The sequence below is a fragment of the Rhinolophus sinicus genome, chromosome 11, assembly GCF_057876585.1.
Source record: "Rhinolophus sinicus isolate RSI-liver-muscle chromosome 11, RSI-T2T, whole genome shotgun sequence".
NCBI classification, from domain to species: Eukaryota; Metazoa; Chordata; class Mammalia; order Chiroptera; family Rhinolophidae; genus Rhinolophus; species Rhinolophus sinicus.
The window spans coordinates 6,488,182-6,507,395 of NC_142511.1; the positions used below are offsets into that span (position 1 = coordinate 6,488,182).

Genomic DNA, 19,214 nt, shown 5'->3' on the forward strand with positions numbered 1-19,214 from the left:
TACATATTTGAGAATTTGGAAAATACTGAAATAAAAAAGAAAATGAAAGTTACTCAGATTCCACCAGAGTTAAGATTTTGGTGTGCCTCCTCTGCATATATCTACATGTGTCCTCTCCATCTCTTCAAAAACAGCAGCGACAACCTCAACAAAAAGTTTTGTGTTTAATTAGTGCTTTCTCTAGGTACTGCCTCCTGGGGAAAATTGTACTGTTATTATTTGTCAATAAACCTTTGCCTTCTGCAAAAATGCCTATTCTAGTAGATTATTTGTGTGTATGTGTGTGTGTGTGTGTGTGTGTGTGTAATAGTGTGACATGTATAGAAATGTTTGCTATGGTATGTGTTTTTAATTTTCATGGTGTAATTGTTCACCCAATTTGATCCAGTAACTATAGACATTGGTAATCATTTTTTCTGAAGCTACTCTGCCTTACCAATCCATGGGTCCCCTTTCTAGCTTATTCACAGACTCTAGAATTCACAAATGATTTTAACCTTGTTGTTGGCAACAGTAACGTGTAAGGCTTGGTCAGGACTAAAGGCAGTTTGATTGCTGTAAATGCTGTTAACGTCCTGTCGTCCTGTCGTGTCCTTCCTCCAAAAAGAGAGAAAGGTGTGGTCTGATGCCCCTGCCCCCATCATTTTCTGCCACTCTGGCTCAGCTTTTAAGTTAAAAGTACTTAACCTTTTCCAAAAGAAATTCCTGAGCCTTGCCATCTACTCTAGAATTTGCCAAGTTCTCTGACTTTTTTGGTGTAGGCTTGCTGGTGCCCTGACACAAAGACAAATAAAGGAAGATATGGGAGAGGAGAAAAAAGAAATATGGTTGGGGTTTGACCCCATGAATGTATCAAGTTATGTACAGGCATCCCCCTGTTTTCACATACATTTTCTTAAAAATATGTTGAAGTTGAATGTATAAAAAGTTAACAATAGACTTGATATTTTATTATATTTGGGGTTAGGAAGTGGGGAGTACTCAGAGGACTGAAAGAAGTTTCAAGTCCCTTTTTACACTTTGTAGGCACGATCTTCAGTGACTTATTCCTAACATGTTCTTTCTTTGTGTTTTCTCTATAATACTTAAATTATTGAGCGAAATCAAATAAGTGTCCAGTTTAGGCTCAACATTTCTGCTTTTGGCTTAATGATCCCTTCTCCTTCAGTTTCCATGTGAGGGAATGTAAGCTCCATGTTCACTGCTGTCTAACACTTAGTAACACAGCACCTAGAATGATACTTAGTTTACAACATGTGTTCAAACATATTTGTGAAATGAACAAGTAAATTTGTCATTGTCTTAACTGTGTAAGATTTGAGGCCTGCAGTTCTTATTAATTTGCTGCATTCCTTTGCTGCTTTTATTGTTTTTACTCATTTATGTAAAATTATAATGGGATCACACATTAAAATATTTTTACAATTTTATGAAGATGATACAAATATGCCACTGCTGAAGTTGAACTTTAGGCTTGCAGGAAGCATTCTTCTACAGTTAAAAGTATATAAGTCATAATTAAGAAACTATTAATTTGGCATTGAAAAGGCAGTGTAGGGTAATCATTGATTAATATATGTAAATATTGCTATTGGAGGTTTGAGGACCACTTGTTTTTGAATACGACAGAGTGTATGAGAAAAGATAGAAATATGAATATAACAAAAATAGAAAAATGAGGAAAGACCCCGTACTTTAGGAAATTCTGCTGTTGATGAAAGTGCTCTTGTTTCAAGAAAATTACAAAATATTACATTTCTAGACTAATGTAATTCAGTGAATAATTTGAATTCATTTTATCTAAAGTGAAGGATTTGTTAGCATTTAGAGAAGTCTCTTTACTTGTTCCTTCTAATGTGAAGTTTTGAAAATATGACCTGTGTGAAACTTCTTATTTCACCTTGTTTTCTTTGTTCAACTCATGGGTGGTCCGAGAGATTTGAAGGCCTTTTGTACTTCAGGCTTGTAAGTGTGAGGTGGTATGACGCTTTTTTTTGGAACCAAGGAAGATATCTTCTGGAAGAGTGTGGGACTTAGAGTACTTTTCCAGTTTAGGGGAAGAGTATAGATGCACATTTAAAGTAGTCATTTGGGTAGCTTAGTACTATTAAAATAGATAAGACCATTTCAGCATTCATTTTGGGAATCCTGCATTTTATACCACAGCAACGTGGCATAACACCAGGAGCTCTGTAAATCACGTTACCATGTTTGGTTATTGCTGAAACCAGTATTTACTTTATGACTCAGTATCTAGTCCTCTGAAGCTGAGGGAAGTGGAAAGAAAAATTGACCACTTGGGTGAAAACCTTGTTTGTGTTCATTGGGAAGATTTAGATGCCAGTATCCTTCTAGTAATTATCTTAGGATTCATTCATTGCAATGTAGTATATTCTGAGTCCTAGAAACACCAATAAATAAATAGAGTTCTTTTGTGAACTTAGTTAAACTGCTTTATTACTGTTTAACTGCCAGATTGGAAGAACTAACTGTATATGTATGTAGCTATATAAATGCTTAGACTACAAACTAATATAAGTTATAAACAATATATTATAAACTATATATATGCTTAGACTGTATCTGCTAAAGAAAATTGTGATCATGGGAGTTATAGATTCAAGAATTAGGAGGGAAACGGTATCAAAATGCAGTTAAAGCCTTTGCCTAACAGTGCTTCCATTTTTATTGTTTTAGGTAAGCAGAATTTTGTATAGTTTCTGTACAGCATTCAAACGTTCTTCCAGACAAGTGTCTGATGTTAAAGACTCAGTCATTCCCACCCCTGACAGTGATGTGTTTACCTTCAGTGTCTCCTTGGAGGTAAAAGAAGATGATGGAAAAGGAAACTTTAGGTGAGGTTATTTGGGAAAAATAAAATTTGATATTGTGCCTGAAATGTGATATTGGCTACTATAAAGATTCCAGAAACTGTATATACAATGTCGGTATAAAGCTTTAAAATGCTAAAGAAATGTTTGGTGAATTTAATATGTTTCGCTTTTCTCATGCTTTTCAAATATTTTATGTCAATGATTTCTTAATATTTAAAAATAATGATATTTATTATAGAAGATTTAGTAAAAATGATAAAGGTAGAGTAAAAAACTATTGTCAGTTACAATCACTTTTAATATTGGATTTGTTTCATTTATTTCTAGGGGGTATTTTCACACAATTCTATATATACATATTTTTCTTTCAACTTTGTGATATAAGAATATTTCCATTAAAATGTTCTTAATCCAAATCATTTTTAATGGTTCCCAATAGTACGTTGTGTGGTTTGATCATCATTTACTTAACACTTTCCTTCTATTGTATATTTAGAATGTTTTTCTCCAGTTCAAAAATAGGCAGATAATAGGACACAGTTATACTCTAATTATTACCTATGTGCCTTAACTGTGCTTTTAATTCTAACAATAACTGTTAGTTATTTTATCTGTTTTTCACAGAAAAAGAGATCGAGCCTTAGGTCAAATAAGTTGCTCAAGGCATTTTTCTATTCAGATAAGACAATATATATACTTTAAACATTTATTGTTTTAATGATCATTCTTAAGAATAGTCAGCCTGGCCTAGGCTACACTGCCCCAATCTATACCTTTGTCCATCTTTTATTTATGTTCACCTCGATATGTCACAGTCATCTCAAATTCTAGATGTTTAAAAGTAAGCTCTTCTTCTCAATTTGTTTTTGTCTTGGGTTTCATTATGTTAAAGGAACTCATGACCGTAATACCGCCAGCTACACCAGAAATGTGACTTAAAAGTATTAAATTATATTCCTAAATTTGTTAAGTTTAAAACAAATTTGAAATGATGTTATTTAAAAAATCCTGTTTTTAACCTCAGTTAGGTTTTGTCAAGTATCCAATTTATAGTTTGTTACTCTGTGGCAGGATGAAAGTTTAGTACATTTTAAGAATAAAGGTGTTGTTGCTTACATACTTTGTTGTTTCATTCTAATTTTGGGATAGATTTTCTTATTTTGTTGTTTTATTTACTGTATTGATAATTTCTGTTTTTTGTGTTTTTTTTGTGTGTTTTTTTTTGCATATTCCAGTCCTGTACCTAAGGATAGAGATAAATTTTATTTCAAATTAAAACAAGGAATAGAGAAGAAGGTTGTGATTACAGTGCAGCAACTTTCTAACAAAGAATTAGCTATTGAAAGGTAAGCAACCTGCTCCTAATGCTACCCAAAATTTGTATTGACATTGTGATTGTGTTTCAACAGACACACTGTTCAATCTCAGCTGTAGTGCTCACGTGGCTTTTCACCTTTCAGTTTCTCACGAGAATGAGGATGAGAATCATAATGTACCGTGCACTGGAATAAGTTAAATGTAACGGTTCACTGAACAGCTCAATTGATGTCAGCAACAAACATGACATGGCTTTGCTTTATCAGTAATAACTGCTTCATCCCTGTTTGGTCACATCCCATTGTCCTGCTGTCCCTTATTTGCATAATGAGCAGATACCTTAACTTCTCATTCATTTTTTATTATTCCAAAGTATTTACTTAATGGGATTTCAGAAGCTTTAAAAGATGTATGTATGTATTTTAAATACATAAATGCACACGGACACACACACATATACATACACACATATACATATATGTGTATGTGCATTTATATATTTATGTACATATTTGACCATATAAAAACAACAAAACAAAATCTTATAGGACAAGAGATACTATAAGAAAGTCAATAACAAATGACAGTTCTGGAAAAAATATTTGTAATGTAGGTGAGGGATGAAAGTTATTATCTATAGTATATATAAATTTCATAACAGTTGGCAGAAAAAAGAAAAACAAACAATGTATGAATAGACAAATCATAGGAAAGCTATTCACATGGCCAACAAACATATCCACATATATATAATATATATGTAATGTAATAGATATATATAGTATATATACTATATAGTATATGTTATATAATTATATAGCATATATTATATTATATATTATATTATGTAATATATATAATATATTATATTATATTATATTATATATATTATATTAGTATATATTATATATTATATATATATTCTTTTAGATTATATATACTAATATAGTATATATAGTATATATATTAGTATATATTATATATACTAATATAGTATATATAATGATATAACATATACCATATAGTATATATACTTTATATAATATAATTACACTATAATTATATATAGTATATATTATATATAATTATATAGCCTATATTATATGTAATATCTATAATATGTAACATATAATTATATAATATGTATAACATAATTGTATATGTTTATATACATTTATATGTATATATATGCATATATGTATGTGTATGTATGTGTGTGTGTGTGTGTGTGTGTATGTATATATATATATGTCCCAATTCACAAATAGGGAAATGTAATTAAGGTTACAATAAGATATCAGATTGGCTAAAATAACATGTGGAACTGGTGGGGATATGGGGAAAAAGGGTAAAGTGTTAGTACATCCTTTTGGAAAAGCAATCTGGCAACATCTATAAAGATTAAAAATACCTGTAATTAGACACATCAGTTCCATTCTAGGGAATCTATCCTATTGGAAATGAAACTATGCCATCTAAGGACGTTTTTAAAGATGTTTATTACAGCATTGTTTATGGTGGCAAAAAACTGGAAGTAAAAGCAAATGCCTATTTACTTGGCTTGGAGGGCTGGGAGAAATTGGTGATGACCACAAGAGAAAGCAAAGCCTCTCTACCAATGCTGTTGTATACTATGACCACACCTCCCCCCAAACCTCCATTCTCTAGGCTGGGATGAATATGGGGGTCAGTTGAGGTCTTGGCTGATGGCATCATGGCAATCCCTGTCCCTCTTAAATCTAGGAGGAGGTGTCTGGCCCCTAATTATCTGCACCTTTCTTTAGAATGTCAGGTGTTTAGCTCTACTTTCTTCCCATCTTTGGATCCTACTGCTAGTATCCAGAAAATAGGAAAAGTTCTATACGGTATCTCAGTATGGTGATGCATGTATGTGTTTTTCACTTGAAAACAAATAAATCCCCATATTTCATCAATTTTAAGATGTACATGTTTTCATATTTAACATCTCTGAAATTGTGGTGTGTTTAACAGTTGATGGCATCTTATAATTAAGTTGTCATCATTTCTTCCCTTTCTTAGTGGTATAAAAAATACTGTGAGCCTTAAAATTGATGGCTTCTTAAAATTGATGGCTTCTTAAAATTGATGAAAAATAGCTGAAAATAAAAGTATTGTTGATTTTAAATATTTTTGTCCTGAAAGAATGATGGTGAGATTTAAATTTGTTTTTTGGTTAGCTGTAGATATAGTAATGCTTTCATCTTTTTATTTGGAAGTAATTTCAAACTTACAGAGTAGTTAAAAAAAATACAGCATGTACAGAGAATACCTGTATACTCTTTACTAAGAATCACCCGTTGGTAATTTCCATTTGCTTTGCATCTACTTTCTCAATCTTTCAATCTTCCAGTTTCTCTATCTCTTATTTTTTCACTTTTTATTTTTTTTATACTTTTATTTATTTAGGTGTGTTTTTCCAGGACTCATCAGCTCCAAGTCAAATAGCTGTTTCAATCTAGTTGTGGAGGGTGCAGCTCACAGTGACCCACACAGAGATCACACCGGAAACCTTGTTTAAGAGCTCTGCACTCTAACCAACTGAGCCAACCGGCCTCCCCAACTGTCTCCATCTCTTAATCATTCTCTCCCTCCCTATCTACATACACATACACAAAGACATACATACACGCTAGCACATGCACACGTACACACATGTGATTGTATTTTTGAACAATTTAAGATTAAATTATATACCTCATGACATTTTTCCCTTATATACTTCCTTAGAAAAATGGGTATCTCTTCTATGACCACATTCTATGTATCAACTCAGTAAATTTAGCATTCATACAATACTTTTTATCTACCCTGCCATTTGTCTTCAGTTTTGTTAGTTAACCCAATAATGTCCCTGCCAGTTCAGGATTCACACTAGGGTCAGATAATTGCATTTAGTTGCCGTTTGTCTTTAGCTTTCTTTAATCTGGGAACATTTCCACAGCTTTTCTCTGTATCTTATGACATGGACATTTTTGAAAAATACATTACTTTCCCCTCTTTTTAATATAACATCACTCATTTGGGGTTTATCTAACATTTCCTCATGAGTAGATTCAGATTACTTATTGCTACGTAGGTGATGTTTCCTTCACAGTGTGTCACTTCTGGGTGTGTCTGATGACCATCTGGCTCTTGCTGGTGATGTTAGTTTTGATTACCTAGTCGAGATGTCTGATTTCTCCACTGTCTTTCCTCTTTTTTTCTCTCCTGCAATTGTCGGGAGACTCATGAAAATATCCTGCTTCTCATCCAAATGTCCTCTTTTATTTCATTCATTCGTTCATTTATTCATTCATTCATGATTCTTGTCTGATCCAGTCTTTACTGTGATGAATGTAAAATGATAATTTTCTATCTCTTGCACTTTTTCTAGATTTACCAGTTCTCCCTTGGCATTCTGATGCCAAGACCTCTCCCTTCTCTTCCATTTATTTGTCTACTTATTATTGGTATAAACTCCTGAATTCCAGCACCTCCCCCCCACACACAATAGATTATAATTCACTACCGTGCTTAAATATTTTGGTGCTCACATGGTCCCAGAATTTGCCAGTGGGACCCCCTTTAAACTCTATGTCCTTATGTCATGTCTCCAGCGTTTTCTTTCTGGCATAACAAAAGACAGCTGTCCAATCATCAAGTCTGTAGTAACTTCCAGTCTGAAGTATGAGGTATTGAATTGAATAATTTAACTTAGTAATTACTTAAAAACCTTAGTTTTATGATTAAATGGTATATAGAGGCCTAGACTGTGTGTGTATAAGATGGATTCCTTCCTTTTCCCAATGAAAAGCTCCCAGTTTGATCTACTTGAGTGTAGAAACCTTGATGAATATAGGTGAAACATCTGAATGCCCAATTATAGTATTTTCTTGGTTAATTTAAACATTTACGCATACATTTTAAATATATTACACAAAATAACTTAGAAATGGTGCTTTTTGTCCATTATATTTATAAGAGAACTTTATTCATACTCTCTTCAATAATCTTCAACATCAGGTCTTCATCATCACTTAAACTACTTTTTGAATAGTTTTCAGGTATTTTTAAGAGCACATTATCTCAATTTCTGCCTAAGTTGTTTGAGATAAAGTACTTTTTGAGTCAGTATATATTGCTATCATTAGAAATTTTACCTAAGCCCCAAGTCACCATTTGCATAATATTAGGATAGTTAAAAACCATTCCACATATAATCACTTACTATATTTCTTTTATTTTAATATCATTAATGTTGGTGATAATATCTAAGAACTGTGGGTTCCTACATCTGCAGTAATTACTAAATCCATGTTAAGTTTCTCACACATTCTATCAGATGACCTCTGTAAGCATCTACACTAAAATTGACTGAGATTGTTTCAGGCTAATGGGTCTTCCTCAAACAATACTTTGTTCAACATAACAGAATTTCCTGTGATGTGGGACATTTTGTAAATACTTAGATTTACTATCTTTTTTGGAAAAAGCAACCCTTGTCTTTTATTGGGTTATATGTGGTATTTAATGTGTTTAAATCACAAGATGTAAATAGTGGAATTTAAGATAATCCAGTAGGTGGCAATCTTGTCAAGAGAATTCTTATCTCTGACTTGCGAACATTGCTGCAGACAAATTTGTAGCATGAAGACATTGGTTTGAAAGAAAATCCTTCAAATGACATAATTTTGTTTTATCTTTTGAAAGAGAAAATGATGTATCATTTTTAAAAACAGCTTTTCATTATGTAAAATGTATAACATACACAAAAGTAGAAAGAATAATATATTGAATCCAAGTGCACCCATCACCCACTCCAAATGCTAATTTTCAAAATTCGGGTTATTTTAAATTATTAATTTTTATTATGAATGAAGCCATTTCTCTGTGCATTCAAGGGTTCAAATGTTCCTCATATGTAGATATTTGACAAATTAGACTGTCATGATCTATTTTGACGTCTTTGAAGGCAAGTACTATGCTATTGATCCCAGAACCTTCAACAGGTAGCCCAGTGCTACTAGGAACAGACCTTTGCAGTTAGCTTCTCAATCCTTACTTAGCACTTTTTCTGTTGAGCACTGTCTTCTGTGCTCCCTTTGAGGGGTAGGTACGATTATCAGCTGTTGTACAGTTCAGGAATCTGAGACACAGAGGTTAAATAATTTGCCTGAGGTCATACAGTTAAATACTGGGTCCATCTGGTACCAGAATATATGTTCTGAGTCTCTACTGTCTCTTTGAAAATACTTGTTGAATAAATGAATAAAAAGTTTATAAGACATTTATAAATTTAGAGCATTGATTAAATTCATTGTAATATGGAGGCTATAATACAACAATACATCTGATAAAATTCCTACCTTGTTTAGAGGATATGTGAAAACTGCTCTTGTGCAGGTCTTGAAAATTTCTAATGTTCTTTTGCTTTCCTCAATCACCCATGTTAGATTTTACATATTCATCTTTATTTAGGAACTGGACATGAGAGAGAAAATGATATTAACAGCCAACATTTATTGAGCACTCACTGTATGACGACTGTTGTACAGTTTAATTTTCATAGCGACATGTATGGAAGGTGTAACTATTAACTTATTTTTGCAGATGATGAAACAGATGCTTAATGAGGTTAAATAACTTTGGTCACTTGGCCAGAAACTGGTAGAGCCAGGGTTTAAGCAAAGGCCATCTCACTCCTGAGTGTATCCTCTTAAAGACTGTACCCAATTGACTCTTGATTATACACTAAGCTTAAAATTAACCAAACCTGTAAGAAAATAAATGAATCGATATTCTTTGGTGTATTTCCAGCAGAATTTGAAAATGTGAATATTCAAGTGATTGCTCAGTGACTTCAATCCCAGAGGCATCTTTTTTTCTAGTGGCAAAAGATCTTTACTTAGGTTTATTTAACTTAAGGTGACAAATCAAGATTGTTGTGGACATAGAGGCTGCCAGGTCCTAGCTGAGGAGCATTCCAGGTTGTTCAAATGTAAAAGCAATTTTTTATTGAAATATATTTGACATGTAACACTATAAATTGGAGGTGTACAACCTACTGATTCGATATATTTCTGTATTATAATATGATTGCCATTGTAGTGATAGCACCTCTATAACATCACATAATTATTTCTTTTTTTGTGGTTAGAATAATTAGGAATTAGTCTCTTAGCAAGTTTGATTATAAGATAATACACGTTCACTATGCTGTGTTTCAGATCTCTAGTACTTATTTACTGCTAGTTGCAAGTTTGTGTCCGTAAACAATATATCTTCTCCTCCTCCACTCCCCAGCCACTGTGACCACCATTTTACTCTGTTTTTATGAGTTTGGCATTTTCAGATTCCACATATAAGTGATATAATGTAATATTTATTTCTCTGTCTGACTTACTTCACTTAGTATAATGTCTTCAAGGTCTGTTCGTGATGTCACAAATGACAGGATTTCCTTTATCATGGCTGAACACTATACCTGTGTGTGTGTGTGTGTGTGTGTGTGTGTGTGTCACACACGACATCTTTATCCATTCATCCATTGGGCACTTAGGTTGTTTCCATATCTTAGCTATTGTGAATATTGCTGCAATAAACATGAGAGTGCATACATCTCACATTTCTTTGATATCCTGCCTTAATTTCTTTTGCATGTATACCCAGAAGTGGAATTGCTGGATTATATGGTAGATCTATTTTTAATTTTTTCAAGAACCTCCATATTGTTTTCCATAGTGGTTGAACCAATTTACATTTTTAATTTACATTAAGAAAATAATTCCTTATTTATTGGTTTAGGAAATTGTGATTTCAAACCTGGCTGTTAAGTAGTTAGAAGAGATGGGGTATTTGTAATTATATCCTACACCAGTCATCAATTTATTACCTCTTGGCTCCAAATCTACCTTCTTATTCGGTCTGCATTAGTAGCGCTTTCCGCATTTCTTCTTTGCAAGCAGGCACAGTATTAAATCGTACCAGCAGAGGGGGCTGGAGACACTGCAGAAGGAAGGGACTTCCTAGTTCTGGTGTGATTGCTGCTCTTGCTGCAAGATTCTGGGACGTGCAGTGGCGCTGTGCTCCAGCTGTGCCCCCGTGCACGCTCTCCCTCTTTGAGCTCATCGTCCTGGTTCTGGCTCTGGGAGATCTTCCTGTGGCCCTCCAGGCACAAACTCTGTGGGCTCCAGACCTCACAACCCTCTCCAGTGAGCTGGCTCCAGGAGTCCTGGTTTCCATTGTTTGCCTGCCGCCCCCTTGGCTGCCTGCACCTGGAGGGTGGTTCCTGCTTGCTTGTAGTCAAGCTTTGCCTGGCAGTAAAGTTCTTCGTCATCCTCTGGGCTGCGGTCATACCCTCGCTGCTGGGGTCTGAATACCAGCTTTAGGGAGAGAACCCTCCTTCCGAGTTTATTGTTCCCCTAGGTACTCTCCCTTATCCTTGAGGATTCTTTAGGATTCTCTCAATAGTTACTCACCTATTACATTTAATAATTCTTTATAGTAAACTTTCCCTGTTCAAATTACTGTGTGTTCTCTCCTCATTGGACCTCAACTGACAGTATCTAATTGAATTAGTATCTAATGAAATTAACCAGTCCCATAGATAAAGTTTCTGGTACATTTCCGGGAAGAAAACATCAACAACTGGTTATTTTAGGTAGTCTTTGATAGTCTTTGAACTTTCATAATAATGGCAAGGATAATTACTACTACTTAATGATTTCCACATCCATCCCAAGTGTTTAATGCATAGTCTTTTTTATACTAAAGCAAGAAACCCTGCAAAGTGGATTACCTTTTTATTTGCTTTTTTGGGGGGAGGGGGAACTAAAGCATGTTATTTTTTTCCTTGCTAAGAAACATAGCTGATAAGAGGCAACATGATTTGGTTTGAATTCAGGGCTTCTTGCTATTTTTCCTAAAGCCTTTCCATTTGACTCTTTTGTATGACTTTTTAGGGGGAGGGGAGAGGGGAGGTTTTAAGTACCTACATATATGATATAAAGTTGTCCCTTGGTATCTGCAGGGAATTGGTTCAAGGACCCCCCACAGATACCCAAATCCGGAGATGCTCAAGTCCCTTATATAAAATGGCGTAGTATTTGCATATAACCTACGTACAGCCTGTCGTATGCTTTAAATCTCTAGATTACTTATAATACCTAATACAGTGTAAATGCTATGTAAATATTTGTTATATACTGTAGGGAATAATGACAAGAAAATGTCTGTACATGTTCAGTAGAGATACAGCCATCAAAGGCCTAACTACATAGTACACGTCAGCAACTTTTTTTTCCTCTCAAATATTTTCGATCCATAGTTGCTTGAATCCACAGATGTGGAATCCACAGATATGGAGGGTCAACTGTAATTATTTTGTGCCACTAGTAAACATTGTTAGTAATATTTTGTTTTTGTGTATAATGGCAGCATAGCTTTTTTTATTTTTAAAGATCGTTGGTTCCTTTGAAGGGAAGAGCGGGGAAGAACTACATAAAATGTTATTTTTATTTAGTAGGACTTTAGGTGAGTAACAAAAGTTTAAAAAGTATTGCACGTGAAATTTTTTATCTGTGCTTACTTATCCTTTTTATTCTCATGTCATTTTTCTAATTGTTATTCACCTATTTTCTTTAAGGTTTATGTATTTAGACAAATTATTTGTATATCCCACTATAGAAAACTGTTATTCTCTTGACAACTGATCAAAGTTTTATATTGCTTGATTCAACTGTTTTAAACGAAGTTGAGCATCGGAGGAATCGATATTATTTTACACACAAATGATATTGTTTTGTATTAAAGATTTCTTTCGCGAAATGTAAATACCAAAATAGGGCTGTGCAGAAAGGAGTTAAGATAGCAGGCCTGACTCTGTTCCTGAAGGTCCGCTTACAAGGTTGATTCTTGACCGGCATCTGGAAACTTGGATTTCGGGAGAATTCCCACCATTCCCAGCATGAGAAGAGTGCCTAACTGTGCCTAAAGTATTGGTGCGAACAACCTGATTTATGCTTTCCTCCTGGAGTCTGGACTTTAGTACGTGGTAGACAGAGGTTACTTGTGTGATCAGTCCCCAATAAAATCTTGGACACTGCATCTCTGTCAGCTGCCACACTAAAATTTTCACACATGTCACAGCTCGTTGCTGGAGGTATTAAGTAGTGACTCCACAGGGAGAAGACTCTGGGAGTTTGCACCTGGTTTTCCCTGAACTTCACCCCATTAGCCTTTTATCTTTGCTGGTTTTGCTTCATTTCTATGGATTCTAAGAAATGGCCTTAAATACAATTCTAGGCTGGGTCCTGTGAGTCCTTGTAATAAGAGTGGTCTTGGGGCTCCAACACAAGGGCAGTTTGTTATGGCTGGTTTTTCATGTAGGAATCATATTCAAAATCACTATTTCTGTCCATGTGTGCGCTCGCACGCATGTGTAACTTTTATTGATTATAGAAAGTGTTTGCCTAATGGAAGATCTCTGTGAGGACACAGGACAGCTTTTTTGGACCTTGTCTTGAGAGGAGCAGTAACATTTGTAACATGAGGTTATGAGCTACTGTAAAATAAATACATACGTGGGTTTACAACTTGGCAAACTCATCAACTGAGAGTGTCTCTGGACACCCAGAAGTAGTTGTCTTTTCTTGATGCACTTCACGTAAAACCTCCTTCACACTCCTATGTTCTGTTCCCTTCCTTCCCCCATCAGTAACATAAGAGGGTGCTCAGAACACCGCATGCCTCTCCCTTGGCCTGTGCACCTGAGTTGTCCAGAACTGTAGAAAAGCAGGTGCTCCGGAGCTCTGCCCAGATCCTTCTTCCTACCCTCAACCTTCAGCCTCACTGAAATCTATTTCTATTCTGCCCGTGTCTTTCAGGCCTTGTAGAAGTCCAGGAGTCCTTGGTTTTCCTTCAGTGCTCAGATTCTAACACCCACATGACTCTGTGTATCCCCCCATCGGACACCCGTACCCACCTTTACCCAACTTCCTAATCCATTCCATTTGATGCTCTGCAACTCATAGTCCATCATCAGCACAATGCCTTTTGCCCTCCACCTGATTTCTGAATGGCACCTTCACTTTCTACAACTTGGCTTTTGCCTGAATCCACTGGTTCCCTTACAGCCCTTTTAAATGGTGACTGTTTTCCTACCTTGTACCTCCGGCCTGGAGGTGTGTAAGTAGTTTTCTTGCACGCCTTTGCTTTTGCCAGACTGTTGTTTCTCTTTCCTCCGTAAGAACTCCCAGCTTCCAAGCTCATCCTCTCAGATTGTAACGTCTGCTAAGCTCTCTCCTAGTTATCTACAAGCCTTGGGTTCCCATCAGTCTTTGAAGATTTCAGCTCCTGGCTCACAGACACTCTCTAATTATTAGGTTAATCTTCATTTTTGGCTATTTCAATATCCGTGTAGGTGATTTTTCTAATAAACTAGCTTCTTAGTTTCTTGACCTCTGCTTGTCCAAAGATCTTGTCCTTTTCCCTACCTCAATCACCTGCTTCTGTGGTCAGACTCTGCGATTTGTCCTGACAACTGCACTTCCTTCATAATCTCAATTTCAGGTATCCCACTCTCTGAGCATTACCTCATCTCTCTAATTCACTTCCCCCACCCCCTTAACTTTAGTCTTTGATCCCACAGAGACTAGTAATCTCTGGTCCTGTCATGTTTTACTATTCCTCACCCACCCACTCCATGTTTTTTCTTGTCTCCTTCCCAACTCATATTCCATTATCTATCTTTATAAATTATTCCTTTATATACTCCCAGAGTTCTCTTGCCCTCTCTCTCCCATTTTCCTGCACTCCTGGCATATTCCCAGCTCTAGTTAATTCCAGCTTTTTGCTCCTTTGTGCCAACACTTGTTGTAACTGAATGCTGCTGGAAACAAAACAAAACTAATATATACCCATGCTAATTGCTTTCACCTCAGATTCATGACCATGAGCTCACTTGTATCTTAGTGTTGATAGCATTTCTGTTTCATTTTACTCCACAAGCTGTTTCATCTCTGTCCTAGATCGTTTCACACCATCTGTTTAAAGCTCTGTCATGTCTCCTACCATGATTACTCTCAGCCAGTGATCATTTCTTATTTAAGATAATAGAAGCAATAAGAATAGGACTTTAGATGTCCCCATCACTGTGTCTACCAATCGATCTCGGGTACCGTACATTCTGCCTTCTCTCTTATTACTCTGGATGAAATGTCCATGCTCTGATGACCAACTTCCTATCCATAGACTAGATTTAATTCCATTTTGCCTTCTTGACATCATTTAGCAGTCTTTCTGTGGCCACAGCCATTCCGTAGGTTACCTCATCCAGTTTTGTAACTTGAAATATATCTATAAATGGATGACTTCCAAAGTTTTATCTCTGACCTGAGAGGTCTCCTCTGAACGCCCAGTTCATGCACCCAACAACTTCCTGTCTTCATTTGGCATTTCAAAATTAATACACGAATTTATATTACCCCATAATAGTTTAGTAGCCGTCAATGTTTCCAAAGTGCTTTAAATTACAAAGTATTAAATAAATAATACTTTTGTTTTTTTCATTTCCCTGTATATTAATAATTGACAATAAGAGAATTTTTTAAAGTTTTGACAAAAATATTTGCAAGTCACAGGGCAACCATATTTTTTCCCATGGATGGTAAGATTGCTCTTGCACGGTTCTGCTTGTGTGGTTATTATGCGCAGAGGGGGGAATGTCGGTATGTCTTTCTCTACTTCGTTCCTTTACTGTGGCAAAAAACAATCCCAATGAGTCTTATGTAGGAGACTTTTCCAATCATCTTTTGCTTTAGCTTCTTTAGGGTGAGACTACCTGGGATTCCAAGTTTTACGAAATTGTTTAATTTTCAGAGTTTTTGTATATTGTTCTAAAAACTATAATTGAGTTACAGCTTTTCTTCTTTGTAGTACTGTTTACTCCCTTCTGACATACTGTCACTTTTTCAGTTTTAATAACAAAAGTTTAATAAGAGACAGTGTTGTTTAACTGATATTGTTCAGAGCCTGCCTCCTTTTCCTTTCCTTCATTCTTAATTTTTATCCATGGTCTTCATGGAGTTATATAGAATCCTAATGATTTGATGGACAAAAGTGGAAAAAAAAATTAGTTTCCTATTGCAATATATTAACATATATCTTTATTTTTCTCTCTTATTTTTCTATCAGTTAACTCTAAAGCATTGAGAGACACAACGAGCTTTTGGTGTTGGTATGGATGCTAATTTGGTGTTCAAAGCTGTTTAAAGTTCTGTTTTGAGTAAAAACTAATTGGGTATTAGGGAATGCTAAATGTTTTCAATGACAGTAGTCATTGTAATAATAATTCCTAATTGGCAACTGCTCTGTAGTTGACAGTGTTCTTCCACCATGAGTTTTTTTTTTTCATTTCAACTTTACATTAGCATAGTGAACATGTAAACAGGTGATAGCTGAATTTCAAAAACGTGGTGACACTTTGAAGTGTGTCAGTGACTTACCCCGGATCATACAGGGAATTTATAATCTTTTCTACCGAAAGGCCAGGGAGTTGGCCAGAGTGTAATGTGAAGACCATGCGGTTCTGCAGTCACGCGGGCTTGAATCGTAGGTTATCACTTAACAGGTGTGTGGTTTGGACAAATCATGTGTACTTTCAGAAAAGCAGTTTTATTATTATGCTGTAGGAAGGCTGTTCTAAAATGTAAATGGGACACTATAGTAACATCTGACTTCAAGTTAAGGCATTCAATACAGTAGCTACTATAATTAAATATGGTAATAATTATTAATAGGATAACATCACCATCTCATTCTCAGGAGGTTTGATTTCAAATTTTGCGCGGGTAGGTCAGCTGTTGACTGTATTATAAATAGTGCTGGGTACGTTTCCTGTCTGCGCTGTTCTCGGAGTTATCAGAAAACTCATTCTGCACTTACAGCTATCAGAAAACTTACTCTATCACGTTGTGATCGCCTGCTTGCTTACTTCCCCCGCCTACTAGACCGTGAGCTCCTTGAGAAAATAGCTGTGATAGCAGTTTGCTTCCTACATTATTTATAGAGTTAATAAGAGAAGGTTGACTGCTTTGAACTCCCCAGTGAAACATTTAATATTTGCAATAGGTGTTTGTGGTATTAATAATATCTAATTACTGACACATTATTCCTAATAGATCTTGCTTGTCCCCATAGGAAACCTGATGTGCTTCAATGAAGTATAATTTCGGAAATGACTAATACAAGTTGATAGAAGAAATGTTGTGCAATTTTAGTGCTGGAAAAACCCTTAGAGTTTATGTATTATACCTTTTCCATTTTCTAAAAGAGCAAACAGAGGCCCAAGCGGGTTAAGTGCTTTCTCTAAGGTCACACTGCTGGTTGGTGGCAGGAATTTTTATTTATAACCCAGAAAAAGAGCAGTGCATCAGAGATCATCAAAATAAGATAATATGTGTTGCCATTTAAGGAAAACTTACTTCCAAGGCTCCTTTTGCAGTAGATTTTAACATAGAAATGTTATGAAAATATAAAATTATACCCATTTAGTATTTACCTACAAGTGCTAGGCAAACAAAATAATAGAAGAGTTTAAATTTTCAAAAAAAAAAAAAAAGCAGAAAGAAAGGTGGGCAAGATGCAAATTAAACTGAAGTATTGGTTTCTAAGGGGGCTGAAATAGAGAGAGAAGGGAGAATTAATTTCTCCCCATATACGTTGGTATTTATTAACTTTCTACAATGAGTATATAATAGTTTTATAGCTTAAAAACTCTATAACATAGAAAATTGTTCTTAAAAAATCCATGATGGATGAAAGCTGAAGCAAAGTACGTGCATACTGTGTAGTTCCCTCTTATCTGCAGTTTCACTTCCCGCAGTTTCAGTTACCTGCAGTCAGCCACGGTCTGAAAGTATTAAATGGAAAATGAACAGTGTATAGGTTTAAAATTGTGTGCTGTTCTGAGTAATGTGACGAAATCAGGCTGTGTACTACTCCTCGCCCATAGTCACTTAATCGTTGTTTCAGTTATTGACGGTTGAGGTATCACAAGGCTTGTGATACAGGACCTGTTTTACTTAATGGCCCCAAAATGCAAGAATAGCGATGCTGGCAATTCAGATATGCAAGGAGAAGCCGCAAAGTGCTTCCTCCAGTGAAAAGGTATGTACGCATGTACAGAAAAAGCATAGTATATGTAGGGTTCGGTACTATCTGCGGTTTCAGGCATCCACTGAGGTCTTGAAAAGAATCCCCCGCTGACAAGTGGGACTGCTGTGTAAGGAATGTGTGACAAATCTTCTGTCCTCACTGACCTGACTTCTTAGTTGGGCGACCAAATAGTGTATCTGAAAAGAATTAACTCTTTTATTCTTACTTATCAAGATTTTAAGGCACTAGTAGAAAAAATAGTACAATGAATTGCATGATTAGTGGACATTTAATTTATACAGACAGTGTTTATTATAGGAGTTAATAAGAGAGATCAAATTGTACATAGTAATCACATTAAAATTATTACTATTAGATTAATTATCTCTGTTGTAGTAAACTGTCTTTTGTTCAGTGATGAGCAATGATATGTTTGGAAAGTTATCTTCAGAGCTTATCAGCTTGATCTTTGTTATGTACTTGATTTGTTTTGGATGCCAAAAGGGAACCTGAGCAAAGCATCCTCCAATACTCACAGGAAGTACATACTGTTTTACCACTTACTGAGCTTTTACTTGGATAGGACCAATCACTTTGTTCATGGAAGAAAAAACCAATGCTCCTAGAAAAGTAAACCTTTGGAGCACAGCAAGGAGGACATTAAATACTGACTGGTCAGCTGCCACTGTTTTGAAATTTGAACAATCTTATATTTAATTGATTTACATTGTCTGCTCCTTGTGTAAAATGCTCTCTAGCATATTTTTGAATTTTGGAAAACTGCAATAAAAACACTCTGGTAAGAAAGAAAAAATACTCTAGTTAAGTGTCGGTGTGTGTTGTTGGCAGAGGGACACATCACATCGCCTCTCGATTAATAGCCCCATGAATTTGGGTAAATTGTTTAAC

General features: G+C 35.3%; 1 protein-coding gene across 2 annotated transcripts in view; it reads left to right on the plus strand.

Annotated features, from left to right (window-relative positions):
* Positions 1 to 19,214, plus strand: part of RABGAP1L (RAB GTPase activating protein 1 like) — a 424,365-nt gene that overhangs the window by 52,628 nt on the left and 352,523 nt on the right. For both annotated transcript variants that reach the window (XM_019725918.3, XM_019725841.3), the window contains exons 6-7: positions 2,698 to 2,855; positions 4,070 to 4,180. In XM_019725918.3, the coding sequence (XP_019581477.2) occupies positions 2,698 to 2,855; positions 4,070 to 4,180 (269 nt within the window). The remainder of the gene's footprint in view (positions 1 to 2,697; positions 2,856 to 4,069; positions 4,181 to 19,214) is intronic.